Here is an 18,379-nt window from a genome sequence, read left to right as displayed (position 1 = left end):
CAGGGCATTATGTGCCAAGAGAAATATGTATCCGAAGGAGAGGCGCTGTTATCATGTTTATTATTTAAAAAGCTTAATTTCTGAATGCAAGATAAGAGTAATGATAATGTATATAATATAGAACACCTGTAGTATAGGGTCCCTGGCCTGCAAGGGGTTGAAGACCCTTTTCCTAGAAACACAGGAGCCAGTGAATGCAGTCAATGACCGGTGCTGTCCAAGGAGACCCTTTTGGCCAAATGTCTTTTTTGTAGTTGCCTTTTTTTGTCCTGAAAGTCGTAAATAAACCCATTTATTTGGTTTAAAGTAATTTGTAATTTAGACTTAGACAGACTTTAATGATCCACGAGGGAAATTACTTGGTCACCGTAGCTTCGTTGTGCATAAAAGTAAACACTGCTTTTATAAAATAAAATAAGATTAGATTAAAGTAAAATAAAAATGATTATTATCTAGTAAAGTCAACTGTCTAATCAAGAAAATTTACAGAATTAGCATTATGAACAAATATGCAAAAGTAGTTGGCAAAACAGTGTCCAAGGTGATGTGGTGTGGCATGGATCGCGTCGCATGGTATTTCCTTGTCCTTGTCGCTGAGGGACGGGTGTAGTCCCGAAGCCGGGCACAGACGTGCTGTGGTCAGTATGACCCAGGTCACCATGACACACTCCCTCCGGGAAGTAACATGAGAATTAATATACTATTACATTAGCTTCAAACACACTTAACCCTTTCACCCCCTGCCAAAAAAATCCACTCCAAGCTAAGTTTAATACTTGAGAGCCCTGCGTATTTGAACATGACAGTGTTTTCAAAGATAGTTCAACCATATTTCTGAATTTCTTATCAGTATCAAATTCATTTTGCCAGTAAACACGTTAACCTGTGTGCGCTACTAATTTTTTCTTTGTGCTACTAAAAGTTTTTACCTTTTTTTTTACCTAAAAAAAGTAAGTGTACAGCCCTGGGCATGCAAAATAAACCTGCAAGCTAGTTCAGGTAAAATTAGCCTATTGATTGATGAGTATTTGGTTTACTAAATATTTTACTGTATCAGTTTCAGTCCATTGCTCATCAGATTCGGAATGAAATCTGTATCGGTAACTCTCCATTTATATGAAGAGTTTGGTTGCACTTGCGATAACACTAAGGAGATTTTTTTAATGCTGCCTCGCTGCCTTGTGTTTGAAGTTATTGGTGTTATAATGCATGTTCAGACTTAGTCACGATGTCTTTAGGTTAGGTCTGCTTTTTTTTTTTTTTTTTTTACAATACGTCACCATTTTAAAGAAAACACTAAGTCATAGCTCATAACATTTCCCATCAGTTTCATCTGTTATTGGATTGTTTTGATTTGACCTTTGTGCATTTCCAGTCCAGTCACCACTAGGGGGCGCTCTAAAGTCATTCAAATACAACTTCACACAAGAACAACTTATCTATACATAAGCCATATTTAATTATTGTATTGAATATATCTAAGCATGCATGCAGTGAAATGCAGGTGAAGTGCAGATGTAGACTTTAAAAGTAACACATGTTGTAGTAATTAGTAAGTTAACACTTAAAGACCAATAAGTATGCAAATAGAAAACATTAAATTGTGTTGCAGAGTTGCCCGTTTCAAAAGATAATGTGATGTATTGACTTGGTATTTGTTAAGCAGCTTTAATTATTTGAAAATATTAATGTTAGTTAACAATAAAATAATTTCAAGAAACTATGTGAAATGTGTGAATTTACATTTTTTTTATACAAAAAAACTACGAAAAGCACATTTATTATTTAAGTTTAATATTTATTTAACAGTGACACACATTGAGGTTTTTACACATTTTAAGGGCACAAGCAATGAACAGCTTCTAGTGAGCATAAGCACCACACGTGACAGTTATATACATATAGTCATAGATGAGTGAAGAAAAAAAAAATCAGGTACTAATCATTCCCATCGAGACATCCTAGAGCCTAAATTGTTCTGTTCTGAGAGGGTAGACATTTCCAACTCGACTGAAACTCACACTTAGTGACATTAAATAACTGAATATATACTTTATATAGTAAACAACAAAGCAATGAAGCAACAAAGTGTTTCGCATCAGTCTGAGATAAAGTTAATGTCCGACTAGATTCTGCCACTTTATGAATCACAGAGTTAAAATAGGCTCGGGGTTTTCCGCGTTCTCTATTATTTTATTGGTATCAACCACATCGGGCGGCGATTGCTCGCTGTTGAAGTAGAGAGGGTTTTCAAAGGTGGGCAAGGGAAGGGGACTCTTCTTGTAGAGGAAGAATCCAACAGCCATCAGTATGGAAGCGACAGCAATGACCAGCACAACTATCACACTTGTGTGGACACGACTGCGAGGATCCCGACTTCTGTGAGGGTCTAAGGGTTGAACAAATAGTAGATGATCAGTTACAACCTTTGAACAAATGGTTAATTTGGCTGTAAATGTTTAAGTATATGGAATACATTATTAAATTATTCAAGACTTGCCCTGCTTTGAAAGATACAAACTTACCAGGATTTGATTCAGGATCCTGGGACAACACTGGTGACAAGGAATGAGAAAAGGGAAAGACAGTTAATCTCTTACCAGAAATATAAATGTGGAATTGTATTGCTTTCACCTCGACTGCCGTCTAAGGCCTTAGAAGACTGTACGAGGTACAATAAATGACCTAAGATGGCAAGCTAAGACTTGGGTAGCTGATTACATGTGTGTGGTTCAGGGAGTTGTTGTAAGTCAACTACTTTCGTCCTGCACTGGGAACCCAATGGCCAACATAAAGACACATTTTTTTCTGTTGTTTATTAGTTCTTGTGTTCTTTTGTTTTTAATGGCCAATCAATGGGAAGAACTGGACAACGCGGCCTCCAATCACAGTCTCTCTAACGATGTGTTTCAATTGTTGTTTAACACTATGAAAACCTATAAAAAGACCTGGATAGGTTTCTGTGTTGGAAACTTCTGTGCAGGCATTGGTTACAAAGGCCATCAGTGCGTTTACACGCACATGGAAAAAACAAAAAAATTATTGCCTTAATCGGACTTTAACTGGACAACTTACAGTAAGTGCATGTAAACACATTATTCTATATCAGACTACAACAATCGCAGAAGAAGAAGGTAGCCAAAGCCGGCAGAAGAACCGTCTGAGGGATAGCACATATCTGCACCAGAAGTAGCGCACACATTACATATGAGATTAAAAAAATGTACTATTATCCATCTTGTTGTTTGAAATGCCGGTCTGACGCATGAATGACTCTTGTTTATTATTCGATGTAATAGGTCAACCTGAAAGGGGGCGCATATCACCACCTAGTGTGGAGGAGGAAGACACGTTCCAGTCAGTTATTCGATTATTTCTCCGCTGCATGTGAACAAGGACAAAGAAAGTCGAATTTCGAGCATAGCTCGATTAAGTTGTGCATGTAAACTCACTCCATGTCGTTAATTTATTTTACATAAACTGTGATAGTAGAATTTTGACCAATGTTTGGCTTATGCCTGTCTTTAAAAATGTGACATCTGTAAAAACAGATTCCTACATGAGGAATCCACACTGCTAGAAAGTGTAATACACTAAATCTGAGAGTATCATTTCTGGATTACTTAAGTATTATTGTCCTGTCTCAAATTGCCGTTAGTAGTAATTCGTAAGAAACAGTGGACCTCGTCTCACAAGCGCCTTCTTACCTTTGGGTGTTTTACAGATATATCCTCTGTCGTGCCATCTGCGTCCCGAGTTCCAAAACCCATCTGAGGTTCTGATTGAGCCATAGTCAGAATCAGGCTCATCCACACCCCAGTTTGTGTAGTCCATGACAGTTTTATCCAACCACAACCAGTCCCCTAAAACCAAACAAAAATTGGGTTCATAAAATGATGCGGCTACATGGAAAAAACAAACAAACAAAAAAAACAGGACAATTTATCGAAGATAGTGGCCAAACCTTTGTGAGTTTTAAACAGGCCGATCCAGAAAGACGTGTGGCTGTCCTGAAGTGATTCCAAGCTGCTTTTAATGAATTGTTGCTCAGACGCATCTTGAATGCTAGCCAGAGTTCCGCCTGTGTGACAGAAAACAGGTTGTAGGAATTATCAAACACAAAGTCATACAGCCTGCTGTTTAATCTATATATATTATACTGTCCTTCACTACACACCACACATCTAATCTAGATTCGATTACAACCGGAGGCCCGTTTCTGGAGGTTCTCTCACCGTGTCTCACACAGCTGCTTGCTGCGTCTGCCCATTCAATTTCATCGGTGATAAACAAATAACAGTGACTCTTAAATGGCAGCCAGGAGTAAGTCTGATGGTACCCTAAGTTCGAATCTTCAGGGCAGTGTCCAGGGTAAATGTTGGAGTCTGTCGGAGCCACATCTGTGAAGAACAGAGACAACAATGAATTAAAGTTTGATTGAGCCTTTTGTATTCTAGGACTCCTTCTATAATCCAAATCCTGAATGAGGTGTGTTGTGTGACTTTGATTCAATACTAATTAAAATCTGTGTAATCTGACTACTGGAATCTCAACACAAGGGTAGAAAAACACATGTCACACTTTTACCTGGAGACGTCATGTGATTCAGAAATGCCACGCCTACGTCTGTCTGTGTTTCATGTGGCGTATTCGCACAGGATAAGCAAACTCTGTGCTGTGCCCAAATTCATTATCCATAGTTATGTTTCTGCTACTTTCCGCTGCACATTCTTACACATTTTGACAGCTCTAGACTTCATGATTTCATCCATCTAGATGGGTGAATGGGTCAGTGACATCTCAGCTTTTCACCGTAACATCTGTCCAAACCTTGATTTACCGCATATCCTCCATAATTCTTAGGTGACAAGAAGCATAAAAAACGCAAAACAAAAGTCTTAAACACCCCTGAAAATTGCGGTGTCATTTTTACTTTACAGACATGGCTGATATGCATGGCATTAAGTCAAAAATTATGTATTTAATTCCAATATCTCTTAACTGATGCTTTGTGAAGGTAACACTTTGGGAATTAGGTGTTGGCTACATACAATCAGGGCTACGTATTCAAATTGACTACGCAATAGTAACTTAAATACAACATAATAATGGTCGTACCTGTTGTCTGCATACAAACGCTGTTCATGGTCTGGTTGCAGAACGCCGTCTTCCATTTCCCATCCACGTCCAGGTACACGCAAGGTTTGTTCGCCAACGGTTCTGATGGAGCCCACGAGGCTGAGCTCAGATGCCAGCCGTCAATGTATCGAAAGTAGCCTCCAGTCTGCAAGCAAGGATGGATCATAACACATTTCAGCATCAGTGTTTGCGTGCCATTGTCAAAGGGAAATGTAAACGGATTAAGTGCACATTATATGGAATCATCAGCTCAACGAGCAATGTGTTTTGATGAAGGAGTCATTCAATAACTCTGTCCACATTTCCTTCATCGGGCGTTGGTTAAAAACTGGGGGCTTTGTTGACATAATTGACCTTTTTATTACTTTGATAAATCTAAGAATACCTTCTTGCTTTTTTCTTGATTACTCATCAAATATTATTTTGTTGCATGTGATGCAATTGGTTTCATTGGTTTCAATCCAATGAGCGCCAAGCAGTGCCTTTAATGTGGAAAGTTCGTCCGTATTATTGAAACGGCAGTTCATTTTAAGCAGTCATTTCTTCCTTGATCTCTTCTGGTAGAGGTTAATTAAATTTTGAGCTTTGGCACAGTCATTTACATTGTGGCAGCCTTGTACCTGTTCTTTATTAAGTCCAATCCAAAGAGGAGTTTGGAGAGTGATAGCCAGCAGTTCAACGTGGGCATGTGTCCACTCATTTCGCAGATTGGCCAGGGTGGCCTTCTCACTTTCACAACGTTGTTTGGCTTGATCCCAGGTCAGATTTTGAGTCACAACCTTAATACTGTCATTCCCCATACGTACATAGATGTTAGGATCTATTGAATCAGGCTGAGCGGCGATATTTGTGTCTGTTGAGAGCAAGACGAATGTCAAACAAGTGATGATTACATTCAGATATTTGATAATAGTAAGGATAGATTCATTTTCTAGCCTATCATTTACAAATGATGTCTCTATGTTACTGCTGTAGAAGGAGAACTGTAACTGGAATCTTAAGTGGAATCAACAATTTTGAATGCCCAATGTTAACTACATTCACTTTGATATGCATGACGTGCTGTGCTCCAAAAAAAATATTTTATGATTTATCTGTAAGCCTTTGACAACTTCCAAAACGGAAAAGAGGAATAAATCAAACTCACCAAGACTCCTATGACAGACAAATCCATAGCTGTCATTGCAATTCCTGACCATCCATTTACCAATCCCAGAAGTATAATTGTTCACCATGAGAACACAGTTTTCCTGGTTAAGAATGACAAGAATGGATTTTTTTTTTTTTAAAGAAAATTTCAGCATGACATTAAAATGTAAAATAAACAAAATACTTTTTTTTTTTGCCTAATTGAAGCAGTAGTTTACCGTAAAAGCAATCTTACCTCATTCCACCTTTGATAAAAGGTCCCAGGACGCCGCTGAACTTTCTAACAAGCAGAGCAAAGTATTTGTAGTGAATAAAAATTTTATTTTAACATTTCCTGTATTCTATATGCCATCTGTCACCAAAACCTCCCAGTAAGAGCAACACACTGCTACATTACTGCAGCAAAATCAAAACCCTAAGGGGTCAACAAAAACAGCACTTGTAGCAATGAATTTGCTTCGTTTTTACTGGATGCTGTGTGTACTTACAGAATAACCCCAGTTGGTGTATTTCCTTGATTTTCCATCAGTCCAATAAAATCCATCTTGTTTTATAGCGTTCAAACCTATCCACAGGCTCACACCTGGTGTATCCACCATTTTAGTGACCAGAAATGCTGAAAATGACAATAGTAGAAATTCAGTATTACATTACAGTACAGGTACAGTATGGTCAAAGTTATGAAAATTATTAAGTATGATGCTAAAAAAACACACAACATAGAACTGAACATTAAAATCTTGAAATCCAAAAATACATAACCAAAAATAAAATAAGATACTCGCACGAAGAACAACTAAAAACAACACTTACAATGGAACAAAACATGCTCTTTAAAAAACAAACCTTGCACATTTCTTGTGGTAATAGAGACTAATTTGCTCCGCATCACACCGCACTGGTGACGTGCTTCTTCCCAAGTGGTCCTCCTGTCAGTGATGATATTGTAACACTAGATAAGAGATGAGAGATGATGAAATCAGTCAGTCATTCAGAACATTAAATTTGTTTATTTGTCTTTTTCTTTGTGGTCATTTCTTTCTCCCTGCACTTTATTTGGACCTTCTAATGCATGCTACTATCCAATCACACAACCATGCAGCAGCGCTCCAATCCTGAAGTCCTGCAGATCTAGGAGCTTCAATGTATATTCACACTGCAAAACAGAAATGTGAAGGCACAATCTTTGCTGCGGCTAGTGATGATAGGGTAACAGTCCAGCTTCCCTGAGCACTGTTGTTGACCTTGTGGACCCCATTTATTTTCACAATTGGCCATCTTCCGATGTAGAATGAATTCCACACAGAACTGGGCTTTCCTTCCTGCTGCTGTGATGCCGTACATCTAAACCTGCCCCTAGTGGGTCACATGCCGACTGTATAGCTATTGTATTGTTGTTATTGTATATATTTGGTGTCTTTCTTTTTTTTATGTCTTGTGTGCACCGTCCTTTGGACTAAATGCTGCTTCAGCACTGGAAATTTTGTATGGTATCGATATTTTCATAGATGCATCAACGCAATAGTGGCAAGAGAAAAAGGAAATACAAAATATTCAAGACATTGCATGCTGATCTACCCGATACCTGTGACCTCAACTGAAGATTTTTTTTTAGGTCTGACCACTCATTTCTTACCTTTGAGCCAAATTTCATCCATGGGAATTGGCAGCCACCTTTAGGAGGAACTGTCGGGGCTGCAGTGGTGTTGGCAGGTACTGAGATACTGCGTTTACAAATAGACTGAAGTTCTCTTCCACAGTTAGTAGTGCGCCAGAAGCCTGTGAGCACACCAAAGTTTCACTGAGTAACGTTCTCCTTGGACATCTCATCTGGGCTCAACGATACTTTGATTTTGTGTATTATTTTTACTCACCCATGTGATAAGACACAGCAACACAGTTCTCATCATAGGCCTCAAGATTGGGTTGATTTTCGTCCCATCTTTGATATGACACTGGAGTACCATCCATCCACCTTGAAGTACACACAGTTAAGCTAAATTATAATCTGTGATTCAGTAAAGTGAGGTTAGGCCTTTTGTTTCTTGTTGCTTCGTTGCATGGTAAGTTAAGAATTGCAATGAATTATGTTTCTAACAACCATAAGAGACATCATTAATTAAATGTCTAAAAAAAATATCATTTGTAACACTGTACTCACCAGAATGACCCATCGAGTTCCACTGACAAACCTATAAAATATGACCCATAGCTTCTGGATATCTGTAAACACAGGAATACCAACCAGGTTTAAGATCTACTTCTCTAGCCCATAAACTATAATTTCATTTAATTTGTTTTTTGAAGCAAACAAAAAAAAACACCAACCTGTTTCCACAAGAATATATTTTCTTTTTTACTGTTGACCGTCGCCAATTCACCGTGTCTCTGCTGACAGAAGTGTCGAGCTTCTTCCATGGGCTTTGACATTTTGTTGATGAAATACTGATTCCCACCCCACACAAGCCAACCGTCTGAAGTGGTATTAAAGTCTGGAATAGAATACAAACACGCTGCGTTGATATTTGAGTCTTGTGAACATCTCGTGCAATGGTCTTTTCTCTCTTTTAAGTAGGATTTTCAAAGCCCTCTGAGGGTGTAACAAAACTAAACTCTGGTTGTTTCTAGCTAATCAGTATCAACTCACCCGTTGCTGTATTATTTGGAGGTTGTTTCGGAGTATCTCCTGCAAGAGCACAAACAGGTTTCAGTTTTTTTTCCAAAAGAAAATTGCAGCCATAGAAGAACAATGGAAGACAATTAATTGAAATTCGTAGGCTTTGTAGCTCCAGTGAAGGCATTGGCTCCACTGTTAAAGCAGGCTGAAGTCAGCTTTTAAAGTACCTAACAGACTTTTTCCCAACTGTACCTGCACGGATCTGACACAGCCAGTCATTGTAACTCTCACAGTGCACATCGTTCCAAGACCCATCTTCATCCTGGTTATGTATCACGAACTCGGCACAAGACTCTGAATTCATAAAATTGTTTGGTTCTCCGTTCTGCCAGTGCTGGAAGTTGAGCTGAAAATAAATAAATGACTTTCGTTTTTGTTGTTCTTGTCAATATATATGTGAAAAAACAAAATGTAGAAGTCTGTTAACCAACCGGGGTTCCATCACTCCACACATAACCACTGTTTGAATCAGGGACGTGAAGTCCAATCCAGCCTTTTCCACCTCTTCTGTCAAAGTAAAAAAAGAACTAAAATTAATTTTCCATGTTTTCAAACCCTTGATGCTTTAAGCTTCACCTTTTTCTAAATTTGCAATTATCTGTGGAGAACAGCAAAGACAGTGCAGTTAAATCCACCACCACAGAGAAGAGCTACTGTGCTAACAACAAAAAAAAGAAGTTGTGTAGTTATGACAATGTGTCCCAGAAAACATGGTTGTTTAAACATGAAAAATAATAAGCAATTAATCATTGAAACACTGTTTAAGCTAATCTAATCGATGAAGTAAATGCTACATTGTGAAGTTAAAATGACTTAACATTTTTAAATTAAATTTAAATTAAAGTGACTGGTTGAACCAACCTAATGGGACTGAGTTAAATTTATTCAACACAAATGGGCCGTATGTAAATGTCTCATCTTTCTTTAAACTTGACAATGAAGAGTCAAAAAATGCCACGGGTCCATTGAAAGTCAGCTGGTTGCATTGAGTAAAATGAACAGTGTTAAGTACAATACCGTGTTAATTTAACAAAACCTGCTTATTTTGACTCTAAAATGAACGAATAGTCGTAATGTCACCATAAATCAATTATATAATCATTTTACTGACTTTTTTTTCTAATGTAATTTCTAGGACTGTGACAAGCTAAGCTGATATTTGGCAACAGTGTGTTAGTATTGTATTTTTTTTGTAGCAGTTCATACCGTCCCACATTTAGCTCATGAGCATTGTGGATGCTGAGCAGATCTCCTCCAATCTCCCTGCAGTAATCCCTGGCCTCAAACCAGGTCTTCTCGAATGAACGAGGCCCTGTAAAAAACTTCAACACAAGACCAGACATGCAAACTGGATTACCAGGATTACTCTGATAACTCTTACAAGATGTTGTTAACGGATATAATTAGAGTTGGGCAATGACCACTCTCTTTTTCTGTCTCCCTCAGCTCTTGATGCAAAAATCTAGCAAAAAGAGACGAGGTGAGCTGGTGGAGGCGAGATTCAGGTCGTACTTCTCCCTTTGTTGATTCAAGTGATTCATGTCTTTCTCATTGTCATTTGATGCATTGATCCTTTAAACAATATAGACTTTGTCTGCTTTAAAGTACAATCTGTTTTGCAGTGCATTCACTTGCATTAAAATTGGTGCAAACACACAGTTTGGTCTTCTGCACTTAGTCCTTATAATTTCCTTATTTGAAGTTGACAAACCATGGTAATTGGGGAAGGACATTGCACAGTTTGAAGGCCTCCTGTTTTGTTGGCATTACCCGCTAACATGCTCTAATTAACAAGTGTTTGACTTGTGCCTGTACCTTAACGCAGACATTTCTTGTTCCCACTCGATTCCAGCCATCCGCACATTGAGGAGGAGTTACAGTTGGTGGTGGTACAGTCACAGTTGCCCCATCTGCCAAGTACTTGCAGATGTATTTCTCCCTATTGGTGCAGGGCAGTACATCCCACAGTCCAGCGAAAATCCCACTCGTCATAGCAACGCAGCCTCGTTCATAACCTTAGGTTGTTGAGACAAACAATAGTCAAATGTCAATTTTGGTGCAGCTGTGTGTATCCCCCTTCTCTGGGGACAGAATTAAAAAATTTTCTACCTGGCATTTGAGCGTTCCAGTGAGTAAATGTCACAGAGTCTGTGTTGGTCCACACAAACACGTCAACATTTTTCTGATTTGAAAGCCCTAGCCAGAAGTGTTTCTCTGGTCTCCAACCCACCAAGCTGACAAGGAAGGCGTTATCCACCCTGAAAATATTCACACAAATTACTATTTATTTTTTGTTCAATTACATGACATATAATGTCATAACATTTTTATCCAGTTTCTTGCTGAAATTGTTAAAACATTTCTAAAAAAAAATAAAAAATAAATAAAAATTCTCACCCATTTGAAACATCAACTAAATATGAAGATGAGCTCTCGCAATCTGCTTTAGCTTCATCAAAAGTCTTAGTCTCAGTCCCTACAAAGTAGCAATAGGAGCCATGTCTTTTCCAACCCTGTACAAAAACAAGCATGGAACTTGAGAATTATTGACATCCATTCATTTTTAACTTATAATAGTATAATATTGTTATTAATCACTTTACTCACAGCTTTACAGCCAATGTCCTCAGTTACTTCGTCTACCGTGCTGTCAGTGGAACTTTGCTTCATACAGATAAAACCATGTTTTTCATCGCATGCGCGATCTGCCCAGTTCCCATTCTACAAGAAAAAAAAGAAAACTAGATGGATAAAACTGCAAATACATAAATCTCATTGGTCTCAGCAAACATACATTTACAACAAACTTTTGGCTTAGTCAGGTGTATGTCTCTATCTAATGGTAATGGCTAAGCGATGATTTTGAGACATTTGTGGTAGCCTGAGAACATTTTGTAGTGACTTTGGTGGTTGGTGTCATCATGAAGTTGATGTGTTTTTATTTTACTAATATCCACGGAGCTATTTGGCGGGTTGCCATGATTTTTGGAACAGGCACTCATGGTCTCCAGAGGGGAAATTTACTTTCATATGGCACCATCCTCAGGAAGAAAATGAAATATTTTGCTTCTGGCCAAATACCAATAACTAAACAGATTCCCTCCAGTTTCACTTGTAATTTGTGTTTTGATATATGCTAGCATGCTAATGGGCTAAGCTATGATGGCGATCCTTGTACCTGCTAGTTATCCAGGATGACCAGACATCCTCTTTTTCACAAACATGTCCACTTTTTGAGACCTAAAAAATCGAACTTTGAAACAAATTTAAAGTTTCTACTAGAGCCTCAAACAGGTTTACTCTGTGGGTCCTCTTTTTCACAAGCTCAAATCTGGTCACCTGAAGTTATCAACATGTACTTCTAATGCTGTTTGGCTTTTCTTAATGGTTAATAGATCAGACCCCCCATGATATGTCAAGGTACACTGTATAGAAACATAAATGTAGACATTCATATCTGCCTGATGCTCCTAACCTGTCCTCTGATGAGAACACAGTCTTCGTTCTCAGTGGAGACTGTTGGTTTCCCATACTCCCAGCTAGTGAAGCTGACGGTAGAGTGGTCACTCCAGTCAAACAGCCCCTCCATATTCCTGTCATTCAGTCCAATCCAGAGCTCATCAGTGGCGCCTGCAGACACAGAAAATAGTCAATGGCCATGGTCCTTCTGAAGGTTGTCCTGTGGGTGTCCTGTGTGTGTCTGTATCAGGCTGCATCCTGTTGGGGATGGCTACTGCCATCAAGAAGTGTGAGTGCTATGGGTTGGAGTAGTCCGGTCTGATCTAGGTGGGTGGTACATGTCTAAGTAACATCCACTTGAATGCTAGGTCCAAAAGTTTCCCAGCAGAGGTGGGTTTTGAATCTTTTTTATTAAACCAAACCAAAATATCTATGATAAAAGTCTAATAATACTGTAGTACTAGAGATGGATTATGAAGTCATTTTCATTTACATTTCCCTGAAAACATATGTGCTGTTGTAAGTTTGTTGTGTGTAAACAGAAGTTCAAGCAGACAGTTGTCACATACCATATCCAAGTTGAGAGATCACAAAACTTTGGTCTTCCACGTTGCGAATGCTCACAAGCTCCCCTCCTTCCTTGCGGCACTCTGTTTGAGCATTGAGCCACGTTTGAAGATTACGGTTAAGGTGGAAACAGTGGCCATTGTAAGGAATCCAGGGGCTTGGGCAAGATCCTTGTTCAACTGATGATAAGAAGATAAAAAAAATTTGGACTGAATGAATCATACCAAACACCGTCAAGGGTGGAATAAAATGTAATGGAAAGTTTTCTCTACATTGTGGAGGAGTTGGCGGGGCCCCGTCTTTGTAGCAGATGTAGCCCATTTTTTTGGCACAGGATGAACTTTGCCAAGAGTACTGTCCAACAGTGTTGAGAAATGCACAGTTGTGTCCTGGATTAGGAAGAGGATGTCCTAAAACAAAACGATAATTTTAACTTGAGATTCAAGCTGTGCTGCCCGAGCAAAGAGTTTCACATCAACATTTCCATGATTCGAATGAGGCAAAATAACAAGCGTTTGTAGCACTGCTCTGGGTAATTAAATATCCCAACACTTGACATTGTCTGTAATTTTATACAATACCACTGCATGGGAAGTGGGATTAATGGAAAGATAAAAATTTAAATACTAATTATGATAGTATAAAAGAAAATCTTCAAAGTTTTGTTTTTGTTTTTGCACTGCAAATCTGTATTGATTTGAAACCAATACCAACATATTACTTCAGAGTCCAAGTGGTATTTTTTTGTTAGGATTTGTATGGTTTTATGCCAGATATATCCTTAAGTTCCATACAATTTCTTTTAGCTCTGTATTTGGCTTCCACTAGCCCCTAATGGATATATCCAGATACAATTATCAAATCCTCACCTGTCTTTAACAACTAGTCATTAAGTTTGTCTGCTGTTTATTGTGAACGTGCACAATGGATTTGTCAGATTTTTTTCCAAAAACAGGCGGAGATAATAACTGAGACTGAAGCAAAACCATTAAGTTGTGCAACATAAAACCAAAGCATTTAGCTGAAAGATGCTAAAGCAGCCCAAAGAGTCTTTATGGGTCACTATGAGAAACCCTTCAGATCCATGCAGTGGTAGGATCCATATTAAAATACTGACAAAAGCAGGTTTATGGTTTAAGGGCAGGGCTTCATACTGTATTTTTACTTTTCGGTACACTTAAATCTACCTCAGATATTCGAGGATTCTTGCACCAAAGACTTACCAGCTTCCCATCTCAGGTAACGAAATGGCCTCCCATCAGACCACTGCCAGCCATGTTCTGGGTCCAAAACTAACCCCAGCCATAGTTTATTTTTCCCTGATGCCAACAGTGCTGTGTTGATGTGTGTTTTTGTGATAGAGGGGGACAAAAAAAGAAAAGCAAGAGAGTAAGGCTTTGTTCCTGTTTTTCATTGCTCAACAACAGTTCTGCAAAAAAAAAAAAAAAAAAAACAACTAAAATCACGGTCAAACAGCCACAAAGGAACAGACTAAAAACACAAGAGTAGCAATATGCTGACTGTGGGACCTATGGATCTTACAACATAACTAAAGATCTCTATAGCGTAGCAGGCTTCAAAATGTTTAGTGGTTGACTCAAGTGTATGTAATAAGTAACTGGCTTGCCGAGAGTAAGGAACCTTCTGGAGCACTTTGGCATGAAATAATCTTTATTATTTAAATTATTTAGTAATTTTTTAAGACTGATTTAAACACCCAGAGCCTGTCGTGTATATTGCAACACTGGTCAAATATATTAAGTGGACAGGAATGAATTAAAATTACTGTTTGGCGTATGATTTATAAACTAAAACAGGACTACAAAGTTTTACATATGCACATGTAAAATTATAGCTTGGTGGTAAACTAACCTAATATGATTAAATTGACATGGGAAGTCTTGACATTTGCAAAAGTTCACTGAAAAAAGAAAAAAAAAAGGTTTCTGGATTTTCTAACACGTGCTACCAACATGATGGGTGCACTACCAGCAAACATCCACCTGGTGACACCTTACCTGAGATGTAAGCCTTCTCATTGGGGTCGATAATGCTGACCAGAGAGGCAGACTGCTGTTTGCAGCTGGTGTCAGCCTGGGACCAAGTTAGTGCGGACTGTGTGTTAAGCTGGTAATATGCTCCTGTAATGGGGTTTCTGTTCCAGTAATCCGTGGCTGTTAGAGGTAGATAGGGTAGATACACAAAACATGTGAAATGTTAAGCCATTGAAAGATTTTGATCTGCCGCATGACATTGTGTTGCTTCAGTTTATGTGCAGTGTGTTTAACATCAGTTATATATTCTAGACTAGCGGTACGTCTGGTTTAGAGCTGGTTTTCATTTAAGTGTGCTCAAAGAGATGCATGAAAGTCTGGCATCTGCACGTTGATTCATTGTGTCTAAGCAACATGCAACATAGTCACCATAGTGTATTTTAAATTAGGCAAACTCACAAGAGGTCGGGCAGTATCCCCACTGTTCATGTTCGTATTTCGTTTCAATGGCACACCAATTACGCTTCGTTGAGGAGTCAAATGTGGTGCAGTCTGCAAACCACCGGTCTTTGTACATGAAGGGGAACATGCAGATCTTGCCAAATGCATTTCCCTCAATGGTATAAAGCTCTAGAAAGGGGAAAAGAGAGATTAATTCTGTTTTTTATACTTTACTTCAGGAGTACTGAGGCAACATCATGTGAGAATAAAAGAGAAGCATCATTGTGAAAGTTGATAGGTAATTGTCAAGAGAAGTCATTTTAAATCCTCACAACCAGCAGGGATATACAATATCCAAACAATACAGTATCTGATGCTCATGTATTGTATTTTTCCACCTTATCAAAGCAGATATTTCATACTGTACCTCTGTATGTTCTTGAGCAAGCACCACTTGCTGTCCCCGTGATTGTCAAATGGTTATTTGGACCAACAGTTTTGGAGAGAGCTACCGATTCATCGGCTTTGATTTCAATGTAGAGCGGCTGGTCTTTGAGGGCGAGCAATGTGTCATTCTGGCATTCCCACTTTTGGAGGGCACTTTTCTCGTCACAGTCGTAGAAGCTCACTTCACTGCCCACGCTTTTGCCCTGCGCTCCCAGGCACTTCTTAGTCGTGGTCACAAACAGACGGTTGCCGGTGGTCCAGCGGATGTCCAGGCAGCGGTTGTATTTTTTCAGCAAACAGAAACCGGTGGCCTTGTTCGTGAGTACAAATGAGGAATCTGCAGGGAGAGAGTAGAAAAACAACCTCTGTTTAAATTATGCTGCATCATTTGTATATATATTGTGGACCATTTAAACCCCAACTCCTCACTAGTCCTATAGAGCTGATGAAGCTACTTGGATGACAAACTCTGCAAGTTCACTTGCCCTCCTTTCAGTGTTTTTGGATATCTGATGCACTTGTTTGTAAGACTTTCTGGGGAGCTACAGCTTTGTCATGAATTCAGTTTACTGACAGATGTTTGATTTTTATTTCAAAAGACAATACATTGTTAACACTACTTCAGTTTTCTGCTTCGAGTTCCTCTCTGTTCAAAACACAAGCACTTTTTCAAATGAACATAAATACACGTAAGGTGAAGGTATTAACTTGATCATGTTATTTACATTTTACACATTTCATAATTAGAGTAATATTTAATACCATTCTGTGATAAAATTATATTTAATCATTTCCATTATAATAAATTAAACCTATTCAGGATTGTTGCTACCAATTAGCACCAACATATACTGACAACAACTCCCTCACAAGACAAACCTAGACATTGCAATGACAAAAAAAAAAGAAAAAGAAAAAGTTGCTTAAAAAGTTATACTGTACCATTTGGTGCTGAACATTGCGATGCTGGGATGAAGAGCACAAAGGCCGCTAGAGTTATCCTTGGAGACAACATTCCTCTGATGAGTCTCAGAGCAGCAGACATCGTCCAGGCATTGCAAGCGAGGGACTTATGAGGATGGACATGACAAGGAGGGTATCTTAATAGTGCTGACATGGCCTCCTTTTTTTTTTTCTCCTTTTCATTGAGAAAGTGTCATGTTTCAGACTGGCACATTTCAACATTCAGCTAGTGACAAAGACGTCGGGAAGGAAGTAGGGGCAACATACACACAAACACACACACATTCTCGCTTGCACGGATGTTAAACTACAGAGATGGCGAGAAAAAAGCGGCCTCATTCACTTCCCGTCCATTGAGAAAAAAAAAAAGATAACATGTTCCCACTAAACGTGACTCATGAATCAGCACCAGTGTTCCACTACAGCAGTCACCATCAACAGCTCTGATACACCATTCTCATGGATTCATATTGACATTATTATATACTCGTAGTATAATTCAGTCCTGAAGGTGGACGTTAGAACACAAGAACCTAAAAATGACCCTCAGTCTGATTGAATTTGTTACTGCATATGTACAACAGATAGACCAACGATCAGTGTTAGACATTTGTTTGTTAAGCTGTGTTTTTCTAATTTATATCTCTGTTTATACTTATATCTCTATTTTCTTGTTTTTGTCTCCTTCTTTTCTTTCGTCGTTTTGTGTTCTTCATTATCGTGTTTGTGAAGCACCGAACATTGACACATAATTCACAACTATATGGGTAAAACATAATTTTTTTTTAATAGCCACACTGTACTGTATATTATTGAAAAATGGTGGAAAGTTACACATTCCCAGACATTCTAGAAATGTTACAGACAGAAAAGACGTGCGCAATTTGGTCTGAGGTAATGAGGCCAGAGCAATATAACGTTAAAGATGAAAAGAACAGTGTGTGCATCCTGAGTGTAGCAACACAATATCCTGTTTTGAGGCAGAGGCGTTAAGATGTTCATCATTTGTTCTCCATCCCTTCCTTAACATCTATCATAGCACTTTGTATTTTCACTTCCTCTTTGGTTATTCTCCTTTTTTCCCTCTCCTACTCATGTGCTGTGCTGAAACTATATGACTATTTTCATGAGGCCTGTATGAAGCCATCCCACCAGTAAAGCTCAAGTCAGGACATTTTACCGTACGCTGAATGCCACTAAAGACCAAGCAAATGATAAATGGAACCAAACAAACAAAATTCAGACTAGAAGAGGTAATAATGATGGATGCCTTTGTTCTATATGCCCAAACCATTGATGGGCCAATGGTTCTGCTCTGGAAGGTCATATGAAAGGTTGAAAGGAAAAGAGAGACCATAACAGAAAATCAGGGGACACACTCTAAAAACTAGATGTGCGCATTTCTGCTAATTGGGCATATTTTCCATTTCATTTTAATTAGACACACATTAGAGAACAAGTTGAATTTGTGCTTTGCTCTGTAAAGTCTCTGTAAGCACATTTTCCATTATTCACCATTACAATTATCACTATGGCAACTTCA

General features: G+C 38.6%; 1 protein-coding gene across 3 annotated transcripts; it reads right to left on the bottom strand.

The window, feature by feature from the left end:
- Positions 1-1,777: 1,777 nt before the first annotated feature.
- LOC125010852 (macrophage mannose receptor 1-like) lies at positions 1,778-16,984 on the bottom strand. 3 transcript variants are annotated; one of them, XM_047589723.1, is made up of 31 exons: positions 16,816-16,984; positions 15,854-16,210; positions 15,445-15,615; positions 15,010-15,165; positions 14,215-14,325; positions 13,264-13,401; positions 12,994-13,170; positions 12,441-12,595; positions 11,573-11,686; positions 11,363-11,478; positions 11,075-11,223; positions 10,781-10,980; positions 10,172-10,287; positions 9,397-9,472; positions 9,158-9,311; positions 8,936-8,974; positions 8,617-8,780; positions 8,450-8,511; positions 8,163-8,263; positions 7,925-8,067; positions 7,135-7,240; positions 6,777-6,904; positions 6,524-6,568; positions 6,287-6,389; positions 5,760-5,992; positions 5,119-5,284; positions 4,236-4,400; positions 3,965-4,081; positions 3,708-3,863; positions 2,526-2,555; positions 1,778-2,389 (listed from the first exon to the last, which is right to left on the bottom strand). In XM_047589723.1, the coding sequence occupies exons 1-31, from the start codon at positions 16,916-16,918 to the stop codon at positions 2,148-2,150; spliced, it is 4,293 nt and encodes a 1,430-aa protein (XP_047445679.1). In that variant the 5' UTR covers positions 16,919-16,984; the 3' UTR covers positions 1,778-2,147. The 3 variants fall into 3 exon arrangements, with proteins under 3 accessions (XP_047445679.1, XP_047445681.1, XP_047445682.1); XM_047589725.1 differs by having other exon boundaries at positions 9,397-9,469; XM_047589726.1 differs by lacking the exons at positions 1,778-2,389; positions 2,526-2,555; positions 3,708-3,863; positions 3,965-4,081; positions 4,236-4,400 and adding an exon at positions 4,613-4,858.
- Positions 16,985-18,379: the final 1,395 nt, after the last annotated feature.

Source organism: Mugil cephalus, chromosome 7 (genome assembly GCF_022458985.1).
Source record: "Mugil cephalus isolate CIBA_MC_2020 chromosome 7, CIBA_Mcephalus_1.1, whole genome shotgun sequence".
Lineage (NCBI taxonomy): Eukaryota > Metazoa > Chordata > Actinopteri > Mugiliformes > Mugilidae > Mugil > Mugil cephalus.
Note: the sequence above shows the minus strand (reverse complement) of the source record. Positions and strands in the feature narration are given on the sequence as shown.

Excerpts from the sequence above, each read along its gene's own strand:
- LOC125010852 (XM_047589723.1), bottom strand. The coding sequence starts at position 16,918 with ATGTCTGCTGCTCTGAGACTCATCAGAGGAATGTTGTCTCCAAGGATA. Across the intron at positions 16,211-16,815 it reads GCAATGTTCAGCACCAAATG|ATTCCTCATTTGTACTCACG; the intron begins GTACAGTATAAC and ends CTCTCCCTGCAG. Across the intron at positions 4,401-5,118 it reads CGTTTGTATGCAGACAACAG|ATGTGGCTCCGACAGACTCC; the intron begins GTACGACCATTA and ends TGTTCTTCACAG.